Raw genomic sequence first — 17,373 nt, 5'->3', positions numbered from 1 at the left:
CCTACAATTATCTCCAGCTACTTCCAGAATAGGAGGAAGGAAAAATACATTTCCTGCTATCTAGTGGGTTTATACATTTTTCTGTTCTAGCTAACAGGAGATCTCCCACTGACAGAAATCTTCAAAGCAAACTTGCACGAGTTAAGGCTTCTCAACATGAACTAGGGGCACTGGAAAGAGCTTAGGATGCTGGGCCTGAGATTTTTCACCCCATCATTAGAGGACTGGATTTAAGATTTAAGAAGATTGGCTGCATTCAAATCTGTGGCAGTAATTCAGCCTAGTCTTCTTTATGCTGTGGGGCTAAAAGAATAAAGTTAAAATGGGACATGCACTAGCTAGAAAAAGTACATGATAAAACTATGCCTTTTCCGCAAAACCGTAACAGAATAAACCAAATGGATTTCCTGTACCTGGACACTGCTGTGTATTGCAGAGGGCTTCTTCAGTGTGGAGCCCTAAACAGATATCACCTCCATAAGCTGGTGCTGGGTTTGTGCAGGAGCGGGTCCGCATGTAATGCCCACTTCCACAAGTTGTGGAGCACTTGGACCATGATGACCAACATGACCAGCTGCCATCAACTGACATAAAAGAAAACACAACCAGTAGAAGTCAAGAAGAGTGTGTATAGCTATCAGTCCACAGGGGTAAAAAGCATGTAGCCCCAAACACATATTCATTTTAAGTTGTACCTGAATTTTGGTCTCTTTAGTACAGCCATGGGCAAACTTTGGTCCTCCAGGTGTTTTGAACTTCAACTCCTAGAAATCCCAGCCATGTTACCGGCTGTTGGGGATTGTGGAAGTTGAACTTTGGAGGGCCATGCCTGCTCTAGTATGTCTGACTTTATAAAAATAGTATATTCTCTTTATATTTCACAATCTGTGTGTGTGTGTGTATCAATATCAAAATACTATAGAATTTTATAGAATTTTGTCCGATTACGTGTAGTTTAATTTATTGATGTCAGATTTAATTTACATAATGTTAGGTCTTAATTTGATGTTAGGCTCTATTGTTACTTTTATATATGGGAATTTTTCTGGGATTTTATGTTAGTATTATGTCTTTTATGTAGGCATTTAATGTTTGCCATTGTTATGCTTGAATCCACCCTGAGTCCCCTCAGGAAATAGGGCAGAATACAAATAAAGAATTTATTATTATTATTATTATTATTATTATTATTATTATTATTATTATTTGAAATACAACAAGATGACTCCACAGCAGACAAGATCACTCTGCTGGCTGCTATATTGGATGACACATTGGACATTTCCCAAGTGTCTAGGACTGTGTGATGTATCATCGAATAATATGTGCAGATCCCAGTAAGATGGTCTTTTGCAGCTGGCAGATGGCAATTTTATCAGCGCCGATTGTGTTTAAGAGCAGGCCAAGGTCTTTAGGCACTGCACCCAGTGTGCTGAACACCACTGGTACCACATTTACTGGCCTGTGCCAGAGTTATTATTATTATTATTATTATTATTATTATTATGTCTATTTGTTTGTCTATCTGTACCATAAAGGCTATTGGTAGGTGAGGTGATCTTCTGTAATGTCACTGGGAAAGAAAAGAAAGAAGAAGGGCGGGAGTGGGAAGAAAGAAAAGGGGGGGGGGAGGAAGGAAGAGAAAGGAAATGGGAAAAGGTATGAAGGTAGGGAAGGAACGGAAAGAAAGAGAAAGGCGGGATTGGTAGCAGAGGGGCAGTGGCTCCTCCATCACCTGATCAAACCATGTAGACTTGGTTTTGTTTATGACATATTTATCCTATTATAAGTGTATAGTTGGGGTTATGTGCTTTTCAGTTTCCGCGATTACATGAAAGACAAAACACAACATTACTTGTTGCTCTAAATGTATGTAAAATAAATTCATTCGACTGACATTATTCATATTTTAAGCTGAATTCATCATATCCAAGCAAGCATCTCCAGCAACAAATTTCCATATAATAAAAATTGTGACTGGCACCCTGTTGATGGATTACAATGGGATAAATCAGACTTCTGCCTTCATTTTTTAAACCATTATAGAACTCAGAATTCTGTTCTGATTATGCAACCTCCTCCCACCAAACCATCTTGTAGAACAATGCAATCCCCTTGTACTCAATGTAGTAAGAGATCAGCAAGAATTTGTTCAACAATTTTCTTAAACCAAGGATGTAATCTTCAAAGAACTCCTGAGGACTCCTGGATACCAATAGATGCCTGTCACAATGCATATTGTGCAGGAAAATAGCTGGACACATCCCTCTCCACTATCTTACTCTGTGACAACACAGAAATGGCTGTGTTGGTGGGCTGCACTGCTTGCAATGTGTATTGGCGGAGTAGAGTAAAAGTCTCTACTCCAACAATGTGGAGTACATGTGTCTACAAATGCAGGATTTTGGCCAGTGCTAGATACTAAAGCCTTTGACTGTGTGGATCATAATAAATTGTGGCAAGTTCTTGGTGGGATGGGCATACCAAGCCACCTTGTCTCTCTCCTGAGGAATCTGTACAAGGACCAAGTCGCAACAGTAAGAACTGACCACGGAACAACAGACTGGTTCAAGATTGGGAAAGGCGTACGGCAAGGCTGCATCCTCTCACCCAACCTTTTTAACTTGTATGCAGAACACATCATGCGATGTGCGGGGCTTGATGAATGCAAAGCTGGGGTGAAAATTGCTGGAAGAAACATTAACAACCTCAGATATGCAGATGACACCACTCTGATGGCCGAAAGCGAGGAGGAGCTGAGGAGCCTTCTAATCAAGGTGAAAGAAGAAAGCGCAAAAGCCGGGTTGCAGCTGAACGTCAAAAAAACCAAGATTATGGCAACAAGAATGATTGACAACTGGAAAATAGAGGGAGAAACCGTGGAAGCCGTGACAGACTTTGTATTTCTAGGTGCAAAGATTACTGCAGATGCAGACTGTGGCCAGGAAATCAGAAGACGCTTACTTCTTGGGAGGAGAGCAATGTCCAGTCTCGATAAAATAGTAAAGAGTAGAGACATCAGACTGGCAACAAAGATCCGCCTAGTCCAAGCCATGGTATTCCCTGTAGTAACCTACGGATGTGAGAGCTGGACCTTAGGGAAGGCTGAGCGAAGGAAGATCGATGCTTTTGAGCTGTGGTGCTGGAGGAAAGTGCTGAGAGTGCCTTGGACTGCGAGAAGATCCAACCAGTCCATCCTCCAGGAAATAAAGCCCGGCTGCTCACTGGAAGGAAGGATACTAGAGACAAAGTTGAAATACTTTGGCCACATCATGAGGAGACAGCAAAGCCTAGAGAAAACAATTATGCTGGGGAAAGTGGAAGGCAAAAGGAAGAGGGGCCGACCTAGGGCAAGATGGATGGATGGCATCCTTGAAGTGACTGGACTGACCTTGAAGGAGCTGGGGGTGGTGACGGCCGACAGGGAGCTCTGGCGTGGGCTGGTCCACGAGGTCACGAAGAGTCGGAGACGACTGAACGAATGAACAACAACAACAACAGATATTAAATACCACTCCTAAAAAGTTATACAGTATTTCTACTAAGTGGAAACAGAGAGGACAAACATATATTATACCTCTCAGAGTGGCACATTCGTGTATGGTAGTTCACATACAAATAAAATATATTTGAGGACTTTTTCAAACAATACAGGAGCTGTGTTCCCTGTATTATTATTATTATTATTATTATTAAATTTTATTTAATATTTTAATTTTTAATTAATTTCTTTAATTTTAATTTACAAATATTTTTTATTTTAATTTTATTTATTTATTTATTATTATACTTTATTGTTATAATAATATTACAGTATAATAATAACACTTTATTTATATTCTGCCCTTCTCACCCCAAAGGGGTCTCGGGATGGATCACAGGACATATACACGGCAAACATTCAATGCCGCTTTGTTTAGACAATACACAGACAGACAGAACAGAGGGAGGTGGTTTGTTTCAGCTGGTTTTGGTGCCATGGAAGGTTGGGCTCGAGTCTAGGGGGTGCTGCTGTTGCATCCTCTATGACGAAGAGCCGTCAGGACTTCCTCCTTCCTTTTGGTCACCCAACATTTTCTGATCTTTTTTCTTTAAGGTGTCGTAAAGCACCTCCCCGGCTTTTAGCGGTACCTAATTTCTCTAATCACAGCTAAAGCTGTTTTCAAATTGCTTAGGTAAACAATGAGCTAGGCTGACAGTTGGTCTCAGGTGCTAGACGAGTGCCTGGCCGCTGTGTCGATCTGGATGAGGAAGAACAAGCTGAAGATCAATCCCGATAAGACAGAGGTCCTCCTGGTCGATCGTAAACCGGATCGGGGTATAGGGTGGTCACCTGTGTTGGACGGGGTTACACTCCCCCTAAAGCCACAGGTCCGCAGTTTGGGTGTCCTCTTGGATTCTTCGCTTACACTTGAGGCTCAGGTGTCGGCGGTATCCGGGAGGGCCTTTGCGCAACTGAGACTTGTGCGCCAACTGCGACCATACCTCGCGAAGGCTGATCTGGCCGGGGTGGTCCACGCCTTGGTCACCTCTAGAATGGACTACTGCAATGCGCTCTACGTGGGGCTGCCCTTGAAGACGGCTCGGAAACTTCAATTGGTCCAGCGGGCAGCAGCCAGGATGCTAACCGGGGCTCATTATCAAGAGAGGTCTACCCCTCTGTTTAAGGAGCTCCACTGGCTGCCATTTATTTTCCGAGCCCAATTCAAGGTGCAGGTGCTCACCTACAAAGCCCTAAACGGTTTGGGACCACCCTACCTGCGTGACCGCATCACCATCTACGAACCCACACGCTCGCTCCGGTCATCTGGGGAGGCCCTGCTCGTGATCCCACCCACATCGCAAGCGCGCTTGGTGGGGACACGGGACAGGGCCTTCTCTGTGGCGGCCCCCCGACTTTGGAACGCCCTTCCAAAAGATCTCCGACAGGCCCCTACTCTAGCTGTTTTCAGAAGGAGTTTAAAAACTTGGCTGTTCCGTTGTGCCTTCTCAGACTAGGAATCCCCACCCCAAGTCCTAGTAGCACCTTAGCATAACTAATCGTCGCTGCACACCGCACTTTTAATCCTACGTGCCTCCTACCATTTCAGCACTTTTAACCCTTATACCCCAGTGCGCCGGCCGAACTAGTTTTAATAATGTCTTGATGTACTGCCATTGTCGTTATTTTGCTTATTGTTTAATTTGCTTTGCTATTGTTGTGTTATGTTTTTCTATTGTATTGTGTTTTGAGGCTTCGGCCTGTGTAAGCCGCATTGAGTCCTTCGGGAGATGCTAGCGGGGTACAAATAAAGTTAATAATAATAATAATTAATAATAGCTCACGCCAACCTGGGGCTTTGAACTTGCAACCTTTTGGTTGATAGATATTATAATTGCTGGTGATTTACCAGCTCTGCTAAACCTCTGGTATAGTGGTATAGTACAATATAGTAATATATAATACTAATATTGTGCTGTGCTAATGATATACTATATTGTATGTACATATAATATTGATAATAATATAGTGTAATACAATATAATAGTAATAATAATACAATAGAATAATTATATATTTCATATTACATGTAATATTGCTAATAATATCACAGTATAGTGGTGTGCAATATGGGAATGTATGTTACTAATATTGTGCTATGCTAATAATATAGTATTTACATATAACTAGTAAGCTGCTCTGAGTCCCCTTCAGGGTGAGAAGGGTGGCATATAAATGTCATAAATAAAATAAATAATAAATAAACAGTATTCTCTCATTAGAAAACATTTAAAACTTTTATTTCCAGCTAGTCTAGTAGGTTCTGTGCAAATGAATCTACTTGTGCAGCTCTAAACTTCCAAATGTTATCTCAGAACATCTTGGTACAAGAGAAAACAACACTTGTTTCAGGCAACTGGGAATTGCTATTGAGAATCTACTCTGCCTTGAATGTATTGTTGAAGGCTTTCGTGGCCAGAATCATTGGGTTGTTGTAAGTTTTTCGGGCTGTATGGCCATGTTCCAGAAGCATTCTCACCTGCTATGTTCATCAAAGGGCAAGACGAATCCTCTCACCTCTGCAAGAGTTAACTGTATACCATGCAGCTGTGGACACATATACATAGGAACCACCAAATGCAGAACCCAAACAGAAATCAAGGAACATGAAAGACCTGAGAAGTCAGCCATAGCAGAGCACCTGATGAACCAACCAGGACACAGCATATTATTTGAGAACACAGAATGCTGGCCCGCTCCAACAACTACCATGCCAGGCTACACAGAGAAGCCATTGAAATACACAAGCATGTGGACAATTTCAACAGAAAGGAGAAAACCATTAAAATGAACAAAATCTGGCTATCAGTATTTTTTTTTAAAAAAAACCCCACTAAAATCATAACAGTAAATAAAGAATAACATGCAAAAAACTGCCATAAATGCAGGTGAAACATCAGGAGATAATGCTTCTGGAACATGACCATACAGACTGAAAAACTTCCAACAACAACAACCACCTTTATTTGTACCCTATCACCATCTCCCTAAAGGGGACTTGGGGCAGCTAACATGAGGCCAAGCCCAAACAATTACAACAAATAAAAAATACAAAATATATACAGCAAATAATATCAAATAAATATATACAAAACAAATTAAAACAAAATCAAACACAAGAAATAAGATAAAATAATAGAAATGTGTACAACCCTATTCTGTCTTGTATTCTTTTAGAACATTATCTCACCTGATCTAAGGAGGATCTTAGTGGAAATGTTACAAAATGAACACTATTTTGGTATATTTTATTTGCAAAAGTAAAGCTCCCAAAGCCTAAAAATAATGGACATAACTGTCTCTGTATAGAGTAAAAGTCAAATGTTTGTGTAAGAGATACAAGCCTACAATCTAGTTCTGGGCATAATGCCACCATAACCAAAACAAATGAAGTAATAGAAAAAAAACTGGTGAAGAAAATAATAAAAATACCATCCAGGAGTAGAGAAAAATGGCATTGGTACCATAGTGTTAATTCTGTCAACACAATAATCTACAATAAGGCTCATACACTCATCTCTTGGCAGACAGCAAGGAGTGATGATCAGTGACACTATTAGATGATTGGTTATTAATTGGTGGCATACAGACTGTCTCTAATTGAATAAACAGAGGCTGAAAATAGTAAAAAGCTTCCTCCTTGGCCACAAAGATAGGCTGCTTAGGACTGCCTCCAACAAGATCATATCTAGCTGTGTCTAACGGCATTTACGGTTATAATGCTGTTCTCGGCCAGCAAATATTCTTACAGTGCTAGTAAGAGAATGAGAGAAAGAATCTCATCTCTAGATATTAATTAGTAAATATGGCCTTCTGATCTAGATACATCCTTGTTGTTATTCTTGCTGCTGTTCTGTGCATCGATGGGAACCCTAAGGCAATGCTATCACAGGGATGTCTTGGCAGATTGTTCAGAGGGGATTTGCGATTGCCTTCCCCGGAGGCTGAGTGTGATTTGTCCAAAGTCACCCAGCAGGTTTCCATAGCTGAGCAGGAATTTGAATCCCGGTCTCCAGAGCCACAGTTAAATAGCTCTCTAAAATGCCTGCTATAAAAATATATAAAGAATGCTGCAAAGGACTGCAGTCCCTGTCAATGTCACAGATGTGTTTCACCCACAAATGACACACAGATAACCTACAGAGAGATGTTAGACCTGCTGGATGCCGCAGGCTGCCAGTGTGGTGTAGCGGTTTCAGTATTGTACAAAGCTTTGAGAGACTGTGGCTTCAATCCATGCTCAGCCATGGAAACCCTCTGGGTGACCTCGCACGAGCCAATCTCTCTCAGACTCAGAGGGAAGCAAAGGTAAAAGCCTCTCTGAACAAATTCTGCCAAGAAAACCCCATAACAGAGTTACTTTATCATGAGACAAAAAAACAACTTGAAATCACATAACAATGGTTGCCTCAAAGTGATGTTTATTAAGCTGAATGTGATGCAAGATGTTTAATTCCTTGTAGTCATTATATAAATCATTGTCTAGACAAGGAGGTTCTATATTCCTCCCCAAGAGGAGTGTGTGAACGATAATATTTTATATTACAACACAAAAGAATAATACGTTGAGTTGCTGTGAGCTTTCCGGGCTGTATGGCCATGTTCCAGAAGCATTCTCTCCTGACATTTCACCCACATCTATGGCAGGCATCCTCAGAGATTGTGAGGTCTGTAGGAAACTAGGCAAGTAAGGTTTATATATCTGTGGAACGTCCAGGGTGGGAGAAAGAACTCGTCTGTTAGAGGCAAGTGTGAATATTGCAATTGGCCACCTTGATTAGCCTTGCTAATGGCCTTGCAACTCCAAAGTCTGGATGCTTCCTGCCTGGGAAATCCTTTGTTGAGAGGTGTTAGCTGCCCCTGATTGTTTCTATACTATGTTGGCTGCACATTCTCTTGTGTTAAGTACTACAAAAGTCCACTATTTAAGAGTGCTTAAGTGGAATATTTATGCCAAATCTGCCTGTCTAAACTACACCATTGATCATGAGTTGGGAGCACAGCAACAAAAAGGAGACAGAGGGACCTCCAAACTAATATAGGTTAGCTCACAAATTGCCAAAATCCCCCTGTCCTTCAGTCTAAGGCAGCGTTTCTCAATCTGGGGGTCGTGAGGAGGTGTCAGAGGGGTCGCTAAAGACCATCAGAAAACATAGTATTTTCTGTTGGTCATGGGGGTTCTGTGTGGGAAGTTTGACCCAATTCTATCATTGGTGGGGTTCAGAATGCTCTTTGATTATAGGTGAACTATAAATCCCACTGTCTACAACTTCCAAATGTCAAGGTCTATTTTCCCCAAACTCCACTAGTGTTCACATTTGGGCATATTGAGTATTCATGCCAGATCTATAATTGTTTGAGTCCACAATGCTCTCTGGATGTAGGTGAACTACAACTCCAAAACTCAAGGTCAATGCCCACCAAACTCTTCCATATTTTCTCTTAGTCACGGGAGTGTGTCAAATTTGGTTCAATTCCATTGTTGGCAGAGTTCAGAATGATCTTTGATTGTATGTTAACTATAAATCCCAGCAACTACAACTCCCAAATGACAAAATCAACTCCCCGCCCCCACCAGTATTCAAATTTGGGCATATCATGTATTTGTGCCGAATTTGGTCCTGTGGATGAAAATACATCCTGCATATCAGATATTTATATTATGATTAATAACAGTAGCAAAATTACAGTTATGAAGTAGCAAAAAAATGATTATATGGTTGGGAGTCACCACAACAAGAGGAACTGTATTAAGGGGTTGCAGCATTAGGAAGGTTGAGAACCACTGGTCTAAAGAGATGGGGTGGGGAATCAAACCTGTTTCAGGAATGGCCTCACTGGCTCTGAGAATAAAATCCATTCATTAAATTATTAATTCATCAATCTTCTCTTACTCAGCACAAACTGAACTCCGCAGCCTACTTGATGAATACTAGTTATTTTTATACTTTAATAAGTTATTTTAGGTCATTGGGATTTGTTAGAGGATAAGGTTGCAATCCCTCTGCCAGATTACATTAAACGGGAAGGCCTTAGGAGAAGACAGATTAGGATTGATGGAAATCCATCACAGAGTTCTATGCTGGCTGTCTTATTTTAATCTGATCTTCTGGCTGTCTTGTGGACTTTGGAAGCTAGAGATTGGAAAAGAAAAATGCCTAATATGAAGGAATGGAATGGAGGAAAGGGTGTGTACCTTGTGTGCTTGGCATAATACCTTCAGGCACCCAGTGCTCTTTCAGAACAGCAAGTCTTTCAGAGCTGCAGTTTAATGTGTTCCTTCCTTTGACTTTTACTGGCCTCAGTAAAAACTATAGGGAGTCTTTCTGGTTAGCAGGAGAGGAAGTTTTCAACTCTATTCAAATTTCCTCCTATAATATCCATTTTATCTTGGATTTCTTTTGTTATTATCACTATTTAGAATGAATAACAGAATCAAAGAATTGAAAGAGACACTATGGTCCAATCCCCCGAGATGCAAAAAGACACAATCAAAGTCCTCCTAATAGATATCAATGCAGCCTATGTATTGTCGAAGGCTTTCTTGGCTGGAATCACTGGGTTGTTGTAGGTTTTACGGGCTGTATGGCCATGTTCTAGAAGCATTCTCTCCTGACGTTTCACCTGCATCTATGGCAGGAATCCTCAGAGGCTGTGAGGTCTGTTGGAAACTAGGAAAAGTGGGTTTATATATCTGTGGAAAGTCCAGGGTGGGAGAAAGAACTCTTGTCTTTTGGAGCTAGATGTGAATGTTTCAATTGGCCACCTTGATTAGCATTTGATGGCCTGACATGTCAGACTACACAGAAAAGCCATTGAAATCCACAAGCATGAAGACAATTGCAAAAGAAAGGAAGAAACCATGAAAATGAACAAAATCTGGCTACCAGTGTTTTTTAAAAAACTCTAATACTATTACAGCAAATAAAGAACAACACTCAAACCCAGGGGAATTGCAGACAAGAAACAATCAGGGACAGCTAATCACCTCTGACAAAGGATTCCCCCAGACAGTAACAAGCCACACCTAAAAACTGTCAGGCCATCAAATGCTTATCAAGGTGGCCAATTGAAACATTCACACCTAGCTCCAACCCTGGACATTCCAAAGATATATAAACCCAATTTTCCTAGTTTCCAACAGACTTCACAACCTTTGAGGATGCCTGCTACAGATGCAGGCAAAACGTCAGGACTGAAGGCTTCTAGGACATGGCCATACAGCCCGAAAAACCTACAACAACCCAATGCAGCCTATGTTTATAAACACAGAAGGAGGCCCCATCTACACTGCCATATAGTGCAGTTTCAGAATGCAGTTTAACTACACTGAACTGCATTATATGATAGTGTAGAGTCATACAATCCAGTTCGATGCCGTTAAACTGTATACTGAAACTGTATTATTGAGCAGCGTAGATCCAGGTGGAGACTCCATCATTCTCCAAGCTAGCAGCATATTCCACTCTTGAACAGCTCCTACTGCCAGAAAGTTCTTCCTGATATTCATGCAAAATTTCTTTTCTTGTTGCTTGAATTCATTGTTCCATATCCTAATAATCTGAACAGGCATTTTTTCTGCCTAAGCGTAATAGCATAAATTTCCCCCTGTTGAAATATATCTTCTTAGTTTTGGCTTAGGTCTCTAATTTTTTAAGGTCATTTTGAATTCTGATCTCGTCCTCTGAGGCATTAGCTACTCCTCCTAATTTGGAAAGATGCAAGGCATCCCTTTGTACTTTTTCCATAGGTTGATTGTTCACGCAAGGCTGGACACCTGGATAATTAAGAGAAAAGTTTTCCTTCATCCCCTCCCCCTTTCTCCTCTCTTCGTTTCTCCCTCCCCCTCTCCTTGCTCTCCTCCCACCCATGTTCTGCTTTGCCTCTGCCCCATCTTTAGTGAGTCATACATATTCTCTGTAAATTCTGCAGCGTGTTGTGAAAACCCACCATTTAAAGCAACAAACTGTGTCTTGAATATTGTACTCCCATCAATGCATTTGACAAAGAAAACTGAACTTTACAAAAGCTCAAACTAAAATAAATCAGTCTTGAAGGCATCTTTAGGTCCTTTACCCTCCACATTGTAAAAAAATGCATTATTCAAACTATTGAAGGTTGCTAGATGTTGTTGCGTATTGTACTCTGTGGCTGTTTTTATATTGTTTGGAATTTTTAAAATGAATTTTGTTGCTATATTTTAATCTTGTTGAATCTCAGGTTTGTCCCCACAAAAGCTGCCCCGAGTCCATTTGAGGAGATGGAGGCGGGGTACAAAAATAAAGTTGTTGTTGTTGTTATTATTCTTATTCTTATTATTAACATAATTTAATTAAACAATGGCTTGCATACAGTAAGCATATTTATGTGTTTCACATATTGGGGGATTGCTCTTTGCTCCCAACCTCTCTATGTTTGACAATGCTATTTGAAAAAGAACAAGGACTTTTATTGGTGAAGAAGACTATAAATCTCACCCCTTTCTCTGGAGCTCCCGGTGGCACAATGGGTTAACTTGCGGGTCCTCAGATGTTTTGGCCTTCAACTCCCAGAAATCCTTACAGCTGGTAAACTGGGGTTTCTGGGAGTCGTAGACCAAAACACCTGGGGACCCACAGGTTGAGAACCACTGGGTTAAATCTTTGTGCTAGCAGGACTGCTGACCAACAGGTCAGTAGTTTGAATTTGGGGAGAGCGAGTTGAGCTCCCTGTGTCAGCTCCAGCTCTCCATGTGGGAATATGAGAGAAGCCTCCCACAAGGATGGTAAAACATCAAAATATCAGGGCATCCCCTGGACAACGTCCTTGCAGATGGCTAATTCTCTCACACCAGAAATGACTTGCAGTTTCTGAAGTTCTCCTGACATGAAAAAAAAAACCCTTCTCCTCTTTATATCACATGCCAGCAAGTTATTCCCGCATTGAATCATAGCAAAACAACAACTATGGGGTTATTAAAAAGCTCCCTTTAATTGAAACCCTTTGAATAGTAACACTGCCTCAAGCTGGTTCTACCCTACCCTATATCCCAGGATCTGATCCCTGATTATCTGCTTTTCCCAGATTATTTTGCAGTGTAGACTCACATAATCCAGTTCAAAGCAGATAATCTGGGATCAGATCCTGGGATATAGGGCAGTGTAGATCCAACCTCAGTCTTTTCTAGAGAACATGCCTCACAAACCAACGGAGCTCAATCTTTTAGGCAAGGTTTGTGTGTAAATTGGGAATGATTCCACATTTTCTAATTCCATGGTATCCTACCTGGGCATGGGAGAATGTTGCATTCTTGGTATTCGAGAGATGGTCCCAAGCAAGGCAGGCCTCCATACTTTGGCTCAGGATTGTTGCAAATACGCTTCCGATTCCGAATGCCTCTGCTGCAGTCTCGGCTACACTGGGACCACGGAGACCAGGGGGACCAGGCACCGTTAATAGTATGGGCAGCGTAACGTCCAGAGTGCATGAAGTCACCTAAGAGGAACAGAGACAAAAAAACAAATAAACAAACAAGAAGAAAATTAACATGGCATCCCTTCAAACAGAAATGTGGCTTTTTGGCAACATGCTGACTCCCTTTGTAATGCTGTTTTAATTTAATTTTTGTTCTAGCAATTTTACTCTTAGGAAATTGAAATCAATGTGCACAATCAGAAGAATGTAATTTGGTATTAAACTTGATGACAGTTCTGATGATTGTGTCAGGAATCCGCAGCGTTACTGGAACTGTATCAATGAAGCAATGGTGAGTGAACTGGCAGCCTGCAGCTCCTGTGTAACTCTAAAAGCCTTTTTATATTTTTGCAAGATGTAATTTGAAAGATACAGAGAACTTCTTAATAAGGCAATTTTTGTACCAATGCCTCCTGCCTCAGATGCAGAACTTCATGGGGATCTAGATAACATCATCTTCCAGTTGCAACGCTCCTATGTTTTCCAACTGCTTCTTCCATTCTCCCCATTTAACATGAGAAAAACAATTCAGGCACAAAAGAGAGAATAACTGCATGGTGTCATTTGGCTGGTATTGCTTGGAGCCATCTGTCTGGAGACACCCTGAACCACACTAAAGCCCAAATACTCATAATCATCCCTTGTTAGCAGACTTTCCCCTTTCTTTCCTTGTGTTTTCTCCTTTTGTTTCCCTCCTTGTTGAAACTACAGCTGGGAGCAAGGACCTATGCCACTCTATAAAATACCATGTATCTAAGCAACAACAATTTATCCTGTAGGAATATGCTTCTGGATTTAATTCAATTAAATACAGAGCAGAACTTTTGCAGTCTCCTCCTAGTCAGGCAACAGACGAAGGAAAAATAGGGTGTGATTGAAGAGAAGGAGAGAACAAATATTATGACGGCTATTTGCCATTTACCTCTACCTTATTAATGCCTGTATTAGAGACAGGAAGTGATTACAACTCAATATTGCCAATTATTTCCAAGTTCATTATTACAGCAAGAAATAAAGCATGGTTTGCACGTCCTCCGTTTGCGGCAGAAAATTTTGTTCTCTCTCTGAGAACAAAATCTCCTCCACTAAAACACGTATTATCAATATCAGAAGTTGGCAGATTTTATATTTCTCTTGAAGTTTGTCATCCATTGGTGAAAAGATGGGATATAAATAAAAATAGTTTTGTCAATAATTACACTCACACACCAGCATATGTATGCATAGAGTCTACTGTCAGAACACAAAAATATAAATATACCGCAAAAAATAGTTGTTATTCACTTCTTCGGTAGGGAGCTCGGTGGTGCAATGGGTTGTGCTGGCTGACTGCTGATCTGAAGACCTGAAGGTCAGTGGTTCAAATCCACAAGACAGGGTGAGCTCCCATCTGTCAGCCCCAACTTCCCATCCGGGGACATGAGAGAAGCTTCCCACAGAATGGAAACACAAACGGTAATCCTCTGGGCAACATGTTTGCAGACGCCCAATTCTCTCACACCAGAAGCAACTTGCAGTATATTCCCAAGTCGCTTCTGACATGATAAAAAGAAAAATTGTGGCTCACATTAAAATGCTGCTGTGAAAGACCCATGTTTTCTTGTTCATACCAATGTATTATAGTGGCTTTGGAAGGAATGTTTGCCTGCCTCCTTAATGCATGTCATGCTATACTGAAATGCTTTCTTCTCAGCCACTTCCCAATTCAGTCCTTGCTTGAAAATCTTCCAGAAGACCCTATAACCTTGTCAGGTGACTTGATTGATCACTGACTATTATTCTAATTAGAACATACTTTCTAACACAGTGACTGATAGAAAGCTGTTACTTTTCCACCTTTTTCCTGACATCTTTTAAATATTTGAAAACCTTCAACCTTCTGTCTCCCTCAGTCATTTTTTGTGGAGTTTAAATATAGCCCGTCTCCCACCTTCCCTTTGCCTCCTGGAGTTTAAAAAATATATTTTAAACACTCTCGTCTACATTGAGCATGTTTTCCAGTGAATTCTGCACATTTTGTGAAAAGTTAAAAGTACTATAGAACATAATATGAAAACTGTATCCATTGGGATACATTCCTGAACACACCATGGAAAGAGGAAACTGTGGATACTAATGACTTGAAATGAATGACTTCCACTGGCAGTTACTATACAGCCGTCCTGGAGTGCTTAGAAAACTTCTAGAGAGGACCTCACTCTAGGAATTTGCTAGGTCCTCCAGGGTGACTCTATATAAATTCTGGCAGAGGCACACCATAGAATGACATGAAGTTGTTGTTGTATATTCATTTAGTTGATTCCAACTCTTCGTGACCTCATGGACCAGCCTACGCCAGAGCTCCCTGTCGGCCGTCACCACCTCCAGCTCCTTCAAGGTCAAGCCAGTCACTTCAAGGATGTCATCCATCCATCTTGCCCTTGGTCAGATCCTGTTCCTTTTTCCTTCCATTTCTTATCCCCCGAAATACCCTATAAATTCTTACTGGCAACATTTCTGCTTTGTTGCTGAATTCGGCCACCTTGGGTCTCATAGTGAGGGAAGGGAAAGTTATACATGAAATAAATGAATACATACTGTAGACCAAGGAGCAGCTTTTTTAAAGTCAGGAAGTAAACCACAGAACAGATTTCACCCATTCCTGGCTTAGACAAACCCAACAGTGAATCAGCTAGAGTCAATCATCCTTGCCCCCCTTTTTGAGTCATTAAAACCAGGGACTGCTCTCAGGCTCTTCTATTTCTCCCTGTTTTATCTTGTTTTCTCCCTGCAGCTGCTTTGTTCCTTCTGACTCTCTTCCACATACACACAGAAATACACAGTAGAGTTTCTGAAGTTACTGAGAACACTTAGAATACATGAAGAACATGGAATTTCACAATGTACTGTAGCTTGAGATTCCAGAGGGACCATCTCTTCCCACTCTCTCTCTTATAGGAACATTCATAATTAACACATCCCTTTACATTGCCTACCTGCCCCAGCCTTTAAACCTTCTAGATACAGTGGCACCATTACAGCCATTACAAGTCATTTCCTACATGCCTGTTGTTACAACTTGTCCATTGCTTCTCCTCATCTTTGACTCTTGCCCAAAAGACAACAATGGCAACTCCTTCTCTTTCTGGCAAATATTTTAAAGGCTTTTGTCTCATGCAACTTTGTTCCCCTTAATTAAAAGTTGCCTAGCAATTCCAGCACTTGAGAGGGTCTGCATACAAAAACAGACCACAAGCTGTGGAAAATAAATGAAAACAAGCCAGTCTAACAGCCAAGCAAGATTGAGCAAGAAAATCCAGATTTAAATGTTTCATCTGCCATTCATATATGATACATTCTTTGGCAAACGATACTCTCTTACTACTACATTTTCCCAATTTATTTATTTATTTCATTTATTTCAAACATTTGTACCCTGCCCTTCTCAACACCCCGGGGGGGAACGGGGACTCGGGGTGGCTTAGTTCACATAGTTGTGAAATGATCCAGATGTTTCTAAATTCTACATTTTGACACAAGTGCTTGTTAATGTTGCTGAGTTTGGATCTAAAATAAAATAGGGAAGTGCATGGCCTGGTTCAAAATTTAAAGAACCCAGGGCCCTTCCACACAGCCATCTAACTCAGAATATCAAGGCTGAAAATCCCATAATATCTGTTTTGAACTGAATTATCTGAGTCCACACTGCCATATATTCCAGTTCAAAGAAAATGATGTGGGATTTTATTTAGCCGTGTGGAAGGGGCCCCAGCCATATCTTTTTTCCTGATACTCCATTCCATTCTATCCAACTTCATTCCTGCCATATATGTCGTGCATTTTGTGGACTTTGAGCACGCTCACATTGTTGATTGAGTGTATTTCAAGGTAACGTTTCTTTCAATATTACTTTTTCTCTGCTGATTTTTTTTCTTATTGGTTCTGACTTTATCTTGTTGACGTTCACCATCTTGACTAATGTTTATTGGATTCTGACAAAGGACAGATATAATTTTCTGCCAAGATAAATAAGGCCAGTGTCCCTCTTCTTGGTAACTCATTGTGAAAAAATGACATTTTTTGTGCACGCATGCAAAGCATTGGGCTGTAAGATAGTCAAGAGCAATAAAGCAGTAATGTGTAAAATGTGCAAATGATATGGCTGCCAAATAGTTGCATTACAGTTGTGTTGTGTTGTCTTCCTATATTTGAAGGAACTGGTTTGCGGTGGCTATGGACCCTTCTACACAGTCCCAGAATATCAAGGCGGAAAACCCCACATCATCTGAGTGTAGACTCAGATAACCCAGTTCAAAGCAGATATTGTGGGATTTTCTGCCTTGATATTCTGGGACATAACCCTGTGTGGAAGGGCCCTTTAACTGCCATTACAGGAACTA

General features: G+C 40.9%; 1 protein-coding gene across 4 annotated transcripts in view; it reads right to left on the bottom strand.

The window, feature by feature from the left end:
- Positions 1 to 17,373, bottom strand: part of SEMA5A (semaphorin 5A) — a 208,783-nt gene that overhangs the window by 13,908 nt on the left and 177,502 nt on the right. For all 4 annotated transcript variants that reach the window (XM_060774064.2, XM_060774065.2, XM_060774066.2 and 1 more), the window contains exons 17-18: positions 12,806 to 13,015; positions 414 to 584 (exon numbers count right to left, since the gene is read on the bottom strand). In XM_060774064.2, coding sequence (XP_060630047.2) covers positions 414 to 584; positions 12,806 to 13,015 — 381 coding nt within the window. The remainder of the gene's footprint in view (positions 1 to 413; positions 585 to 12,805; positions 13,016 to 17,373) is intronic.

The sequence above is a fragment of the Anolis sagrei genome, chromosome 4, assembly GCF_037176765.1.
Source record: "Anolis sagrei isolate rAnoSag1 chromosome 4, rAnoSag1.mat, whole genome shotgun sequence".
NCBI lineage: Eukaryota > Metazoa > Chordata > Lepidosauria > Squamata > Dactyloidae > Anolis > Anolis sagrei.
Note: the sequence above shows the minus strand (reverse complement) of the source record. Positions and strands in the feature narration are given on the sequence as shown.